This window comes from Homarus americanus, unplaced genomic scaffold (assembly GCF_018991925.1).
Source record: "Homarus americanus isolate GMGI-L3 unplaced genomic scaffold, GMGI_Hamer_2.0 scaffold18703, whole genome shotgun sequence".
Classification (NCBI taxonomy): domain Eukaryota; kingdom Metazoa; phylum Arthropoda; class Malacostraca; order Decapoda; family Nephropidae; genus Homarus; species Homarus americanus.
This window is the reverse complement of record NW_024749779.1, coordinates 4,100,752-4,117,620: the sequence shown is the minus strand read 5'-3', so window position 1 is coordinate 4,117,620 and position 16,869 is coordinate 4,100,752. Positions and strand designations below refer to the sequence as shown.

The window sequence follows — 16,869 nt, the reverse complement described above, 5'->3', positions numbered from 1 at the left end:
GACTATGGTATGTTGGTTACCAATTTGCCACATTTGTACCAAGTTTCTTATAGGGTATACTAAGTTGGTACTGCACTAGTAATTTGGTTTCTTTTATTTTTTTTAACTAATGTGTCCAGAGATACACAAAGGGTAGCTAATTTATTACTGTATTTCAGAACAAAGAAAAATGGCGAGTGGTAATTGTATGTTGTATTGTAATGGAACATTATGTGATAGATAAGTACAGTAAGTGCCTGGTGATAAGACTAGTTGGGTGTTGTCTCCTCTCTTGATTGTTTTTAGTCGTATGTCTCGTAAAGTTGTTTGTAATTTAAGAAATCGTACATGAGGAGTACATTATGTAAAAATTTTGTGATCGGTGTATTCAGTCTGCAACACATTATATAGTACAGTGCTTTTAAAAATTTGCTTGACTCCTAAGTTAGTGTGAGTAACTCAGGAAAAAAATAACATGGAAAGTTTTATAGAATAAGTTCTTGAATGCCACTTTGTAAGGAAATGATGTGTATGAGTCATAATATTCATATGTTTGACAATTGGATGTAAATCTTGTTGAGAAGAAAATCATATAAGGGTCAAGTATATACTGTATTTGTAGAATAATAGTACTATAATGTCATTGAAGAATAAGAATTATAAAAAAAACAAGCTTGCCCTAGAAATAGAAGCGAGTCATTTATACAACCGCCGGAAGAATGGTACTCCACAGTCTGAGGACAGTGATCTGTTGAAACCAGAAGATGGCACTTCACAACATTTACAGTCGACTGAACTTCCTCTCGGTTGTGGGGCTTCTAGAAATTCTTTACATTCACAGAAGAGTCCCATTTATGTCTTGCCTTATGCTTCCACTAGCAGTTTTAACCAAAAACCAACTGGTGAGTCACAACTTAAACAGGTTAACCCTGTTATGAAACCTCCCCGAAAATATTACCAAGAACCAGCAGATAATGACCCCAGTGAGGATTTCATGCACAAACGTGTAACAGCTCTGGATACTCCAGAGTTAGAAGCAGAGTTTCGAAAACAGTTCATAGGCAGAATTGACCTAGAGGAAGCTCTAAAAGATCGACCACCAAGTTTCACACCCCCTGAGAGGTAAGTCGGTAGATTAAACAGAGTATGTGAGAGGTTATACAAGAATTTAATCAAAAGTTCATCATAACTAAATGGATAATGTAATGCAGAAACACTTGTAAATGTTATTGTGTTCATGTATGGTTGAGGATTAATATTACAGTATAGATACACAGGGCATCATGTGACATATTGTAAAAACAAATACACCCCAAAGACATAATTACAGTACAGTATTTAGTTTTCAAAGGAATTGGCTGTAGTGCACAGTATGTATTGAAACAAAAACAAAATTGGAGATAAATTTATTCCAAGTGAAAAGGAAAAAAATTATATAGATAGATTCAAAGGCTTCACGGAAATAGAAGAATGACATGAGAGATCTGAAAAAATTATGTGACATGCAAGGCTATGAAGAAAAGACTGCTCACTCCAGCTCCTTCACCATTTTATGATCATTTCCCACACTTGTGTGGATTATCCATGATGGTCTGGTGTCCTGATTACTGCAAATTTGAAGCAAGTTTTATAACTGGATACCCTTCTATATACCAACCCACTTTTATAAAGTGGGAGCTGGGCTGCTTTTCCCACTCAGCTTGTGTTTGCTCATGTAAAGATGGTGGCACACTGGGCACTTTTCTCCAAACATGTTTGGCAAACACGGTCCAGCCAGTGAAACAAAGAAACATTTTGCGTCACACTGGGTTGTTTTGTTGGTGCATCTGCCCAACACAACAACATCAAAGCGTTTAGACAAGGTTCACCATGGATCCCGTTACTACAGTTTAGGCCGTGCAGGATTGTGCTATAGTTCTTCAATTGCTGAAACAAATGAGGTGTCTGTAAAAGCTAAAGAAAAGACAAATGGGTGCTACGTGAAGTTTCTTTAAAAGTGACGGCAGCTGGATGGTCAACGGAGGCCCTGAATGGTGATTTAATAATACTAAAGAAGTTTTAAAGTGACAAATAAATAGAAATATGTCGCCATTTCTGTGTTATATTTTAAAATATTATTGTTTCATGATTTATTTCAATTTTTACTTGAAATTATATGAAGCTAAATTGAGCACTAATCCGGCCAGCAAAGATCCCTGCCAAACCATTGTCCATTTCTAGCAACAGTCAAAATCCTGCAGCTTGCTGGGCCATCAGGCCAACGTGCAACATGTTTGGAGGAAAGTGCCCAGTGTTCCGCCACCTTAAGTTGTGATGCTGCTACACTTTTAGTCATAAGTTTTCACTTCTTACATTCATTTGCATTCTTCAGAGAACTGTATGAAGCCGATTGTGTCTGGCTACTCTTATAAGAGACAAATATGTGGAACTGGAATAGGGTAAAAGTAATCTTGCATTGTATATCATAATGGATCTGTTTGTTTATTATTATTCGTGCAAATTTGACACTTAATACTTTCCTCTTAATCATGCCCATATTTTATTATAAAATACCTTGAAAATTAGACTAATTTCATTTAAATCTACAGTTTTATGGCTACAGTATTCACAATTTAAACAGTGACATACAATTTCTCAAAACTTAAAATTTGTACGTTCATCATTGTCACACATAAAGCCTCAGTTCATAGTTTTAAATAAAAGTATGAAAGTTAAATTAAACTGGAGCACACAGAAAGAATCAGGATGTATTGTACGGGTACCTCTCGTTTTGCGTGTGTTTTTTTGCACTTTTTGAATTAACACGAGGTCCAAAATCCAAAAAAATATTTAATTTACACGTTTTGTTCACAATAACACTCATAAGTTCTACAGTAAGTTGTAAGTGTGTATAAACAAGCGGGTTGTATAAACGGGGCTAATGCACACTGCCGTCTTGCCTCAGACACCTCTCTCGCTCACTGTTAATTTTGCACGAAATTTGATTTACACGACCTCTTCAAGAACGTAACCCTAGTGTAAATCGAGAAGTACCTGTATTAGATCTGTATTGGAGAAATTAATAAAGGTGAGGATCCTCCAAATAAGAAAGTCTTGTATTCATTAAGGAGTGAAATTTTAGGATTTTTGTAAAGCAAAGATAATATAAGGCAAGGAAAGGATATACAGTACTATACAGGGTAAATTTTGACTAGTTTTGTATACCATTTTTACTGGATTTAAACATAATGGAAATAAAAATATGTAGTTTAAGAGGTGTTGCTTTGTTTTGGCCGAACAATTACCGCATTTTCGTGATTTAACGAACCAATTCGAGCCACTGCTTTCTGTTAAATTAAAATTCCCTCTAAATTGAATTTCCGTTATTTTAGCTCAATTTAGCGAACTAGTTTACACCCGCTCAGTCTGTGTCCTGCTGCCACCATGTGAGTTGGTCACTGCTACCCGTCTCTCAACTAACTACTGTGCTTAGACATCATGCCGAAAGTTTCTCAGAAATCTCCGAAAGGAAATGGTGTGAGGGAGAAAGTCAAAAGAGTGCAGCTATCAATTGGAAAAAGTACATATCATGTGTCTGAGGTGTCACCGTAGGTGTGAGCGTATTAACGGAATTAATCTTGATTTAGCAAACTAGTTCACTAAATCAAGTGAAAAATAATGGAACAAAAATCCTTCCACTAAATTTGATTCCATTAAATCGAGAGTATACTGTATTATCTCTAGGCTTGAAAGATTGCATTGAGAAATAACCAAACATCTTATACATCACAGGCTCCATCTATGAAAAAATGGTACTGTATACTGTACTGTACATAGTGTCGACATTTACAGTACTGTACAGTACAATATACTGTATACTGTATACCTGTATGTAAAATTAACAGGAAACTCAATGTATTATTGAACAGGAAATGGGGATAAATGGCATGTTGAATAAAACTTAATTTTACTAAGGCTAAAAGTTAAAAATTCTAAATCAGGCAGGGCCGGCCTTACCTTCTGAGGGGCTCTATGCAAGATGATGGTTGGGGGTGGCCCCCATTCCCTAGACAACTCTCATATCGTGCCCAGTCCCTCACCCACATACAGCATATTCCCGATTTTCTTTGAGAACATCACCTTGATAAAAGCGCACGCCCAATTTTATATTCTGTTATACAAACATATATGCAAATATATAACAGGAAGGTAAATCATTATTAATTGCCAGGTTTTTATGGACAGAAACCGCTAAAGCCCAAACTTACTGGTGCTAGATGGTGGAAATGCACTCGACTGCAGTTCTGGTTTGTGCACACTACATGACACATCAGAATTGAAATATGAATCCTATTAAACAACAAATATATTGTATTCAGGAGGGGCCACCTAAGTGATGGGGGCCCTGTGCAGCCTCATATAGCTGAGGCCGGCCCTGAAATTGGGCAGTTCAAGTTTGGGATGCAGTACTATTGTTCTGACGGATGGTTAGGTTTTGCTGTTTGATAAACATACCATTGAACATTATTCCTGTCACAGGAAATTGATATTGTACATCTTGTACAACTCAAACCAGTACTGTACAGGTATTCCTCACTATACGCATGTTCACTACAAATATTTGCTTATACTGTACTGTACGACTGTTCTATTCTTACACCTTTTTTTTCTCTTCACTTTACAAAAGCTGTTCTCACTTACATATGAATGTGGCCCCTTAAGGTAATGTACCAAATTTATATTTTATTAATTTTTTAATGTGCCAAGGACTAAATTACAGTACACCTGTAATTAGGTATTAAATTACAGTTTACTGTAGTATTGTAGTTAGGTACAGTATTACAGTACCTAGTACAGTATTTAGGTAGGTTTTCTGTTTGTGAACTTACAGTACAATATTTCGTATTTTTAGATATGGTATTGTGGTTTTCTAGTCTATTTACCCATATGTTTTTTTTTCCCGAATATTCACTTAACAAATGGTTTTCAAGGAACCTAACCCATTCATATAGCGAGGGATACCTGTACTTGAAGCCAAGCAACTGCAACAACAATATAGTTTCTGTTACAAAGTGTTTTACTTATATATATAAACAGCTATTTTAATTAGTATGTAGTGTTCTAGTTGATAAGAAAGAACTGATATAAACAAAATTACAAATTAATAATGCATGTTTATATGGGTTTGGTTTTTCTTATACTGTACAGGTTTTCAATGCTTCTTTCTATACTACTCCTCTTACTACCTCAGCATTTAATATATTGTAGTTTCTACTTCTTTTTTTTTTCAACATTAAGGTATTGAGATGATGGTGTTGGAAGATGTCACTTGGCAAATTTTTAGTGTTCTACGATCAACAGAAACTAATATGAATTGTACCTTTGTGTATCGGTTAAAAATATCTTGCTATTGGTTGAGAAGGCATTGGTTACATTACTTTAATGGTATTCACAGCATGCATTACCATATCATGATATTTTTTTTTGTATTCATAATTGATTAAGGTAAGAAGATTTACAACATTTTACTGTGTTTGCTGTAACCCAAAGCACTTTGTCTTTGTCCTGTACATTTTATTTGATGTGTACTGTATATGTTTATGTAACTTTTTTTTCAAGTACAGTATGTACAGTAGATACTGTAGGTTTTTAGAAAGAATTATTCACCCATATTAACCAAAGTACAGGATAAATGCAGACATTTTATAGTCTTCAAATAAATAATATCCTCATTTTTTATGAGGGTAATATGCAGAATAGTTCCAGTAAACATTATGTCTTGGTCAGGATATCAGTTTTTGAAGATCTTATTCAGGATTAATTGAATTATCTCTCAGAAAGTATGAAACAAATATCCTTACTTTATTTACCATAAAATGCAACATGAAACTAACAGTCTTCTCTGGGTATTTTGCAGTCTCCACATCATGTCTCTGGGGTCAATGACCTGCACTCGGTGTGGGGATGGCTTTGAACCCCAAGAGAAGATCGTCAACTCTAATGGACAACTGTGGCACACCCAGTGCTTTGTGTAAGCTCCATTTTCATTTGATTTATTAGGGTTTTAAGTAAAAACTTTTGTTAAAAAAATTGAAGTGGCGGCAATCTATGTAGAGTATGCAAAAGCAAGGTGAAAATACAGTAAGTAGCCATTGCGAAATCCTTACAGGCAATTAAGTGGCAACATATTTTATCTCAATCAATCATTGTATATGTGGTAGGAATGAACAGTAACTTAGTTTAATAAATGTTTTGTGAATGGCAGTGTCAGGACCTGGAGCCTTTAGGCTTATAATGACTTATAATGAAGGGAAAGTCATATGTCTTGTTATGCCTGGTGGCACCAAAGTAGAAGAGTTCAAGATGACAGCTTTTTGAGTTATCCTGAGGCAAGGACAGTAGTAGCACTCTTTTTAGGGAAGTTGCTGGGTCTACACTTGCAGGTTGTGAGGCCAAGGGGACCTCAGGGTTAATGTCTTTATTTCATAGTCTTAAACCAATTTTCAACTGGCTTAGATGGATTGCTTTCTTTGGGGATGTTCATGAGCCTAGAGTGCCTGCTACTCATTTTCTAAATAGCTTTGGTATACAGTACTGCAGTGTATACAGTATCTCAGTCTTGACATAGGTGATAATTGTAGGGTTGATCTTGAAATATCATTATACAGTATTGCAGTTTTAATTGAGCTACAAGGCATACTCATTATTCCTCACCCTTTCCTGTGGGATGTTGAGGTGAGCTGGAATTAGGTTGGTTGATTAGATGTGAGGGCTTTGTAACTGATATCAATAAAGGAATTGACTAGAGCATTTCATTTTATCATCACAAAATTTTTTCATGCTCTTTCCCTGTTTTAAGATACTGTACTGTACCTTCTTATGATGTAGCTATCCTTTATGAATCAATTATGAAGATGAAGGATAATCTACAATCAAATTTAGTTGTTTTTTTTAGAGCCTATTTACAAGCTGGGGCCCTGTGGTCTAGGGTTACAACCTCTCAACTTGAAGATGACAGACTTGCTCAAATCTGAGAGGAATTATAGGATAATTTTCCACTTTTTACTACAGGTATAGACCCAAAAATCCAGGACCCTTTGGACGAAGACCAAACTAGAAGACCACATCATGCTTTTCTTCCACAGACACTCACAAAAATTCAGTTGAACCTCTGATTTACTTCTTAACAAACAAAATAAAGAAAACATATTTGTATACATACCTGGTTTTTTTTTTTAAAGAAAATCAGTAAACAGTCTTTTTTAGAAGTAGAAACTTCCCAACTAAACTCTCAACTTTTAAAAAGCCTGTGATTAATGATATTTTTAAGTTAAGCGATGCATACAATGATGTTTTCTTTATTTTGTTATTTAAAAAGTAAAACATTCTTCTGAGTTTGTGTGTGTGTGTGTGTAAGCAAAACTTGACATAGCCAGGGAAGAGAATTGAACCTAACCCAGCAAAGAAAATTTCTGGTTTTCTGAGATTCTGTTTCGAGTGTCTGTACCTGTGCAGTACGGTAAAACTTTTTTTTTTTATCCCTTTATGGTTTATTCATTTCTACTGTAACTTTAAACTCATATTTTAACTTAGATCCTGCTCATGATGTGTAATGCCAATTAATTGCAAACAGTTGACATTCCTGGCCTACAGAGGTTGACAAACGTACCTTTGCAAATAAATTATGAAACTTTAGTGAGTAATTGCTCAGTCTTGTATGTCCTAGAACACCAAACAGTGCACCACAGAATGTTTTCTGAAATTTTATTGCACAAACAATTATTTTAGGATAAGGAACCCCTAAAATTCGCAAAAAGTGCTCATATATCAGCATTTTATCCCATTGTATTCGTAAGTACGGTACTGTATTGTAAATAATTAATATGTTGTAAATATTCACTGAGAAATAAGAAGTAAAAAAGGGACAACAATGATAAGTATAATAAGGCAATACAACATAGAAATTAAACATTATAAGCTGATTACAGGTAAAATATTATACCTTAAATAGGGGATGTAGGGACATAGCCCCTCGGAGCAAAGAGGTTAAGTACCCAGATATGAGGACGGTACTTTGATTGATTGATTGCTATTTATCATGAGTTACTAGACATTTTTATGTACCACAAATCTACCTAATCTCAGAGCCAGTGTTGGTGAAATCCTCAAAATAATGTGTCATATGCTGTTCTTGAGCACCACGTTGTTATTTTATTCTCTATTTTTCAAATATGCTATTTTTTTTTTTCCCTGATGAAAGATTTCTTGATTTCCAAGGTTCTACTATACAGTGTGGTTTGATATAAAATAAGAAATATGAAGGGTGTATATTCTGTGTCTCTAAGATGCAGTGGAACTCTCCCGCACCACCGTTGAGAACCCTCACTGCTAGTAGTGAAAGTTGTCAGACACACGTACACAACCTCCCTTGTGCCCCATGCAACCCGTAGTGCAATCTGCGGAGGGGCGAGGGCACCGTTGTTTAAACCCGTGTAGCTTAAGGGTTTACTGTATACAGTATCCTATGCCCTCTAGTATTCTTCAGCTTGCATGGATTGTTCAAGGAACATGGCTGGGTGACCCTTCACCCCTTGTGTACAGGGATCTCTCTTTGCCGATTAAAATTGCCTGGATTCAGCACTTATCCAGACTATTAACCCCTTCATTACAGGGATGCCACTGTTAATATTTGGCTAACACCTGACAGTTTTACTCAGCACTAGCAGGTAAACAATATTAAAAATGGATTTATATTGAACAATAAAGGGGGCTGAGTCTAAGTACTAGTATTGGGTGTCTTTTTTTATTTTTTACCCACAGAACAGTACATTATTTGTATTTTGTATCTTTATTGTAAAGTTAACCTGATTACATATTGCCTTACATTACAGATGTGCACAGTGCTTCCGTCCATTCCCTGACGACATTTTCTATGAATTTGAAGGCCGTAAATATTGCGAGCATGATTTCCAAGTTCTCTTTGCACCGTGCTGTGGAAAATGTAGTACGTAAAATACCTCTAATTTGTTCTTTCATTAATTTTAAGATAAGCAGCTTTACTTTTGAATAGTACATGGTACTGTATATTTTTTGAGTATTTTAATGGTGTATGGAGTATGCAGGATTCACCAAAACAGGAAGTTGTACTGGTATCTCAGTAGGATTGTGCATAAAGAACTAAGTAAAATTCTAATACCTCCCAGAAAAGTAAGTGATTTTGTCACTTTAAAGACAGCTTCTAGGGGATGAGGCAAACTTCTGCTACTGAGATCTGGCCTCAGCAACCCACTTTTGAGATATGCCTTTTTCTTTCTTTTTTATTGGGAGTCCAAAATTTTAAGGAAGTAGATGGAGAAGATGATTGAAAGAAAATAAATTTTTTGGAAAGAGAGAGAGAGTTATATTTTTTGCTCTATTACTTTGTTAGTGTTGTGTCAAGGTACAGGTAGATCCTGGTTAACACAAAAGATATGTTCCTAAAACATATTGTGCTGTGCAAATTTTTGCTAAACAAATTAAAAAAAAATGAAAACCATGTAAAAGGTAAGAGATTCATTTTAGAGAGAGAGAGAGAGTGTGTGTGTGTGGGGGAGAAGGGTGATGATGATTAACAACTGTAGTAAGTATTAATGTGCTGCAGAGATAAAATGATTAACAAGTAATTATTAATGCACTGTACTGCAGTTGTTCAGACTCAAGGTGATTGATGGATGAGCAAGACAACTGGGGGTGTGAATCGTACGTGTTCTGTGGACTGTAGATGCTGCTGGCCAGTAGTTTTTTATTAGCTGATCAATTGTCTTTATTTGATATTAAATCTTTAAAAAAATATATATTTAATGTACAGGATATAAGTGACTCATATTTAACCCTCTGAGTGCTATGAACGACTCAGGATTTTATTCTGGCTAATGCCCGACAATTTTATTACCTTATGCTGAAGGGAACCCATAACAATGAGGGTTAAATGAGAAAAGTCATATCTTATTTTATAATTCTTTTTTATTAATTTTCAGATGAATTCATCATTGGCAGAGTTATAAAGGCCATGAATTCTAACTGGCATCCAAGATGCTTCACATGTGAACTCTGTAGCAAGGAACTAGCAGACTTGGGATTCATCCGTAATGCTGGACGGGCACTTTGCCATGAGTGCAATGCTCGAGTGAAAGCAGAATCACTTGGGAAGTACATGTGTCATAAGTGCCAGTATGTATTATATCCTTGCTTGTGGTTTAATCATATTTGAGGTAGTTTTATGAAGAAAGGGTAATTACTTTTCGTGAATAAAACAACAGAGAGAATCCTTAATTTCATGGCTTCTTGTTAAAGTAAAAAACAAAACAAAAAAGACCGCAATGCAAAAAAGAAATTATGTATAGATGCAAATTTAAGTTGATTATAATTATGACTTCAGGGATAGTCATATGTACATTTGTATGGAGTACTGTACATTATTTATAGTACAGTATACAGGGTACTGGTAATATATTTTCTAATATATTATTGGATGGTCATTACTGATCCTCTTAACTCTGTGGTTATTCTACATCTCAAATCCACCCTCGCTCTCCATGTCCTACCTGTGTGTGTGTTATCCCCATATGTCATACAGTATTTTATATATTTCCTGTCACATCCACAATCTTCCTCTTTCCTAATTGCACATGCACCTCACAAAAAATCTACTTTTCATACAGAATTAATTTACTGTGGAAGCTGCCTGCAACGCAAGCTTGTTAATCACCACTCTCATTTATTAATATTGCTGTTATACTAGCCAGCAATGTCAATATCCATGAACTAATTTGAAATAGTAGCTAAAAATATACACTTCCTCTTTTGGGGGTTTTCACACTATATCTGTGCCGATTTCTTACCCTTTAGAGCAGCCATGTAAGTACAGGTAGATAGTTTTAATTGTCCTTTTGTGTGCTACTTTCACTGAGGTTATAAAGAAAATAATAAATTAGTACTTAATTAAAATTATGTATTCAGTCATGCAAGTGATTTTTTCTCTATAAACAGTTCAACAATTGATGGCCAACCACTGCGATGGCGTGGGGACACCTTCCATCCATACCATTATAATTGTGCTTCATGTGGCAATGAATTAACAGCTGATGCTAGAGAGGTCAAGAGTCGACCAGGATACACAGCCAATGAGATGGTAAGGGTATTAGTTGAAAGTGGTAACCAAAGCAATATTTCATATGATCTTATATAGTACAGGTTGTACCTCTCTAGTCCGGCATTCTGTGGTCCGGAAACTCCCGTGGTCCGGAACGATTTTAGTTTGTCCAATAGGTAGATAGGCAGCTTTTTTTTTTTTTATCTGAATTATTATTATTATTACAGGAGTATTAAATTTTTGCCCCTCAGGCCCCAATGTGGGTCAGTGACCTATGCCCGGGTGGGCTAATCCCCTTAAAAAAAAAAAAAAAGCCGCGGGAAATTAAGGTTTGTTTACATCCGGCAGTTCGGCTGCTCTCTCTCTCTCTCTGCTTGTCTATACAGAGTACAACATTTAACCCTTCAATATATATGAGCAGTAAATAAGTGTTGCTTTCATATTCTTATGTAGAGTAATGACGATATGTTTTCACATGTGCGCACTTACATACGCGCAGTCTCACTTTTTTTTTTACCATTAATGGTTAGCTACTTATATTGTTCCATTTATTAACATTAAATAACATTACAGGTACTTCAAACAACCATATTAATTTTTTTACATTAATTTTACTACAGCTAAAATCAGGGTCTTATTTTCTTCAGTTTTATATGTAGAACCAATCAGTCACTGGTTTTGTAAGCTTTAACATAAACAATGCCGGCAGCCGTCTCGTCTCCTCTAATATTCCACGTATTATTAATAAATTGTATTGTTAATTTTGCACACACACACACATTAATTCAATAAAAACAAATTCAGAAACATTAATTAAAATATATATGAACAGTAAATAAGTGTTGCTTTCATATTCTTATGTAAAGTAATGACGATATGTTTTCACATGTGCGCATGCGCACTTACATACGCGATCTCTCTTTTTTCTTTACCATTATCGTTAGCTACTTCTATTGTTCCATTTATTAACATTAAATAACATTACTTAAAACAACCATATTAATTTTACTACAGCTACAACTAAGGTCTTATTTTCTTCAGTTTTATAAGTAGAACCAGTCAGTCACTGGTTTTGTAATCAACGAAAACAATGCTGTGTCATTTCCTCGTATGTTTTAATATTCAACGTATTATTAATGAATTGTATTGCTCATTTTGCACACATAAACATTAATTCAATAAAAAAGACATTCAGTAATAAACAATAATGAATCTTTTGTACATAAGAGAAATGACGCTGTTTACACGATTATGCACGTCGTCTGCACATTGGCGGGCCGTTCAAACCCGTCGAAATTCAAGTTTCCGCCGTCAAAATTTTTATTTATTTATTTTTTTGTGTGTTCCAATAAAATAAATTAAGAATTAAAAACTCGCGAAATTTGAGAAGCTACTATACGACATTTAACCCTTCAAAGAGACCATGATGCAGAGAAAGTGTTGCTAGTGCTTCCAAGCATAAGCACAAGTCACTATCTATCCAGGAAAAGGATGAATTTCCATGGTCCGGCACTGGTCAGGTCCCGAGGTTGCCGGACTAGAGAGGTACAACCTGTATTGACATCGTGGTGTAATAAGGGTAAAAATTTTGAAATACAGTACTGTTGCTTTAAAACATACATGCATACATGTATCATATATCTCATGGGTGATTGCAAAATAGGAAGACTGTCCAAGTAATATCTATATGGTTCCTTTTTATTTTGGAATTCATACTGGAATAAATGAGTAATATTTTTGTAAGAGATTTTGAATGATGATCAGTGCATAGATAATGCTGCTAAGTACAGTATATCATAACTGAATGTTTTACCCAACGTCAATAAGATCCCACATTGTGCAAACAGGTTAATTGCAGGGTGATGATCCAATAAATCACTAGTCTTTTTACTACTGTTACTGAACAGTTTGTCACTGGTTCAGTAAAAACCTAAACTAACTTAATCTAACCTAACTAAGGCTTCATTACCTCCAAAATAGACACAATTTTCTAAATATAACATGGTATTCAATACTCTGGTGATGAAGTGTCTGCCCACCTACTGCATATACAGGGAGGGTGTAGTGAAGAAATTCATTATTATAATAGCTGTACATCTTTCTTTGGAAATGCTGGATTTAGAAGTGTTAAGATTGTGCAGTCAAACAGGGCCTCTACATTTTTCTAGGCACCCATCTTTAAATATAGAAAGTAAAATATAAAAGACTAGCTTCTTTAGATTTTTATTTGTTATGTCACTGGCTAGTTACCTTTTCCATTGTTGTGTGTAGTTGACAACCTTGGGGGTGGGGTGTATATAAGCTATGATAGACCGTTGCTTATTCAGAGGTTTAGGGTAAAGATAAATTTCTCATATTCATGGTCTAGGGTATTCATTGTTTTTTAGGACATTTTACTTTTATAACACAATGGCTTGTGGGTGTGTTGCTAAAATTAAGTACAGTATGCAGTAGTGTGGACCTCAGGCCCCCATCTACATGTCTGCTCTACACTGGCCCCCATATTGTAGGTACAGTAACATTTATTTAAAAATTATGAAATAATTTTTTAATTTATTGAGCTAGTATTGTTAAAAATACAAGGAATATTCAATACTGATAAGTTAATTGATCCATATTTTTTCCAGAATGAGCTGTATTGCCTCCGTTGCCATGACAAAATGGGCATTCCAATTTGTGGCGCATGTCGTCGTCCTATTGAAGAGCGTGTGGTAACAGCCCTTGGCAAACATTGGCATGTAGAACACTTTGTTTGTGCCAAGTGTGAGAAACCATTTATGGGGAATCGCCACTATGAACGGAAAGGCATGGCATACTGTGAAACTCATTATCATGAGTTGTTTGGAAGCTTATGCTTTATATGTAATGCAGTCATTTATGGTGATGGTAAGTTAATTTCTTATATCAGCATAATTTCATGTGTATTATCTTGTCCACTTTTCTAGTTAGAGTAAAACAATATCTACTTCCAGTGAGAACCCGTTTATTTTCACTATTTTTTTTTTTTAAATAACCATAACGTATCTCTCCCGCTCTGCCTGATAACTCTCACATGCAAAAATTTTTTATTCTCTTTATGTTTTTGACCTTATAATAGTTAATTTATATACAGTGACCCCTCCGTTAACGAACTTAATCCGTTCCAGAAGGTCATTCGTTAACCGAAAAGTTCGTTAACCGAAACCATTGTTTCAATGGGTTGTTGGGTAATTGGTTCCAGCTCACCGAAAATTTCCTAAATTCAACAAAAATGGTAGAAAAGTTCACTTACTTTGAGGTGTGTATGTAGAAGGCTCCTGGATGATGATGATGGGATTTAGAATGGGGGTGGAGGAGAAGGAAAAAGAGAAGGCATTGGGGTGGAAGAGAAGTCACCCCATGGCGCCATTTCACCCATAAAATTTTAGCTCTCTTGGTGTAATTCAAGATTATTTTCTTTAAATCAACACTGCACTGCATTATATATTGTCAATATGGAAAATATATTTCAAAATGACCAATAATTTGCTTGGAAACACAGAAAAAAAGCGTTTAGTTGAAGAGAGTCTCAAGCAAGATGTTACCTCCAGTGAAAACAGAGAGAGACTAACGCCTGTTTGCTGTGTGAAGAGGCTGGATGCCGCGCATTAAACTAGTCACTTTACCTTCAGTTATGTTCAATAATTGTTAAAATGACTAAAAAATTGAATATTAAACTTTTAAAATTATTGAATAGTATAAACTTCTTGATATTTACTAAAATAGTAAGGAATTTAAACCCTAGAACCGATTAATGTATTGGCAGACTGATACTAAAGCTGGTTGCCCGGTCAGTGCAAGCGAAAACATGTTGAGGTCGGTTCGTAAGGACTTCGTTAACCAAATTTTTTTTCGTTAACCGAATTGAAGATCCTTATGGAAGGCAGTTCGTTAATCGAAATTACGTTAACCGAGGTGTTCGTTAAACGAGGGGTCACTGTACTTTTGTTTTTTGTACATTATGTATATAGGATTGTGTGGTCATGTAACTGAGTAAAAATAATATGAAGAAAGTTACATATATCTACCTGAAATTACAAGTTGAAAAATATTCAAAACTTAACTCACACACTAAGCCTGCTAGGGAGAGGGCTCGGGATGAGTTGAACGTGGCAATAATGCCACCAGCTAGGTCAAGTGTAATTCTTAAATAAGCACACCACCACCCTCAGTGGTGAATTAAAATGAACAAACTGAGTGGTGGGAGTGATTACTTTAAGGAAAGGCAGTCAGGGCTCACCGCAAGTGGTAGGGAATGACAGCAAAAGACGTGGGCTGAGGATTGATACAGGAGGGAGGGAGGGTTTGTTATGATCAGTGAGTGAAAGTACGTCTCTGCGCATCTCTCCAAGATGGCCACCCTAGCGATGGTAGCTCTTGTTAAATAAGAAAGAAGTGTTAAATTAGGAAATTCGTATTAACGAATTTTCATATCTCAAACGTTTGTTAAGTGAGGAATATCGGTAAAAAAAAAGGGTACAGTAATTACAATATGTTGATTAATTTGCTTTTGTCTACAGTTGTGATGGCTCTCAACAAAGCCTGGTGCAGTCATCACTTTGCCTGTGCTGTCTGTGACATTAAAATGACACAGAAAACTAAGTTCTTTGAGTTTGATCAAAAACCTGTAAGTACTATGTTGTTTTTTAATATTGTATGTTTTAGATAAATAATCAGTAACCATTTCAGGCCTATAAATTAAGGTGATTACCAGTACATATATACGTACTATACTTTTATTTACCTTTTTCTATTATAACTACTGTTTGTGATGTAGACTGGTGCAGCTTCACTTGCCAGTTAATAAGAGTATATTTTTTTCATTATTTCCTTATATTATTAATCCTGATATTTTGAAGTGATATTTTATATTACAGTTGTAGTCCTGGCTCATATGGCATGTGTATCATCATCAAGTACTGTGTTGAAAACACAGGTTCCCAGGACCTAGCCATGTTACTGGAGCTAATCAGGATATAGGCAATCACTTTACTATTATATCCGGATTTCTAAAAATTACTTATGGGTAGGGCAGTCACCACTGAACACTTAAATCATTGAACCTTGCCATTGCACCAGTGCACTACTAAATCATGATTGCTTAGCTAAAAAGTATGATATTACAATCAATCCCTTCAGACTGTGTTTTGTCATGCACACAGCTAAATGCTTCTAAATGGAGTCCTAAATGTTATTACATTATACTGTAGTAATATCACCATCACTGTTTTGTGGTCATTTTCTATGTTTGTGTGGTTTATGTTTTTATCATGTTATCGGAGTGTTTATAATTACCAAACAACCTAGTGTGAGGTTGGTTTGCATTTTGGGGGAGGGGGTTGATACCTCCCAGTGCCATTCCATTCCTCCATGGTGCAGTAGCTCAACTGTCTTCCGGAATTGATCATGAAATGAATGACACATTGTAGCTGAGCAGTGATAATCATGAAACATAATGGAAAGAAAATTTCACTTTTAATTGTTACCTCTATGTAATGTTAGCAAGTCTCCACCTACCCCTACACCACCTTCTTTCCCTGCCAAATTCATTTTGTCCACAACTGTACAATGATTAATTTGTCTTTAACTCTGGATGTGCATAAGTGGGTGGAATAGGGAGTCTTTAGCTCAGGGATGGCCCGAAGTGGTTGTGCTTGGGGGAGGTTATTTTATTTTTTATTATTATTATTATTGGTCTTGAGTTGGTCACAATGATCTCCAAAATTCAAGGAGATGGTCAAGAAAGGACACACACACACACA

At 35.4% G+C, this 16,869-nt stretch overlaps 1 protein-coding gene across 2 annotated transcripts in view; it reads left to right on the top strand.

Moving 5' to 3' along the window:
- Window positions 1-16,869, top strand: part of LOC121853768 (LIM and senescent cell antigen-like-containing domain protein 1) — a 37,427-nt gene that overhangs the window by 12,562 nt on the left and 7,996 nt on the right. Inside the window, exons 1-7 of one of the 2 annotated variants that reach the window (XM_042348123.1) lie at window positions 34-1,101; window positions 5,876-5,989; window positions 8,850-8,962; window positions 9,975-10,167; window positions 10,987-11,128; window positions 13,717-13,975; window positions 15,628-15,734. In XM_042348123.1, coding sequence (XP_042204057.1) covers window positions 617-1,101; window positions 5,876-5,989; window positions 8,850-8,962; window positions 9,975-10,167; window positions 10,987-11,128; window positions 13,717-13,975; window positions 15,628-15,734 — 1,413 coding nt within the window. In that variant the 5' untranslated portion in view covers window positions 34-616. Of the gene's footprint in view, window positions 1-33; window positions 1,102-5,875; window positions 5,990-8,849; window positions 8,963-9,974; window positions 10,168-10,986; window positions 11,129-13,716; window positions 13,976-15,627; window positions 15,735-16,869 lie in introns of those variants that run through there. The other variant, XM_042348124.1, reaches the window with a different exon arrangement.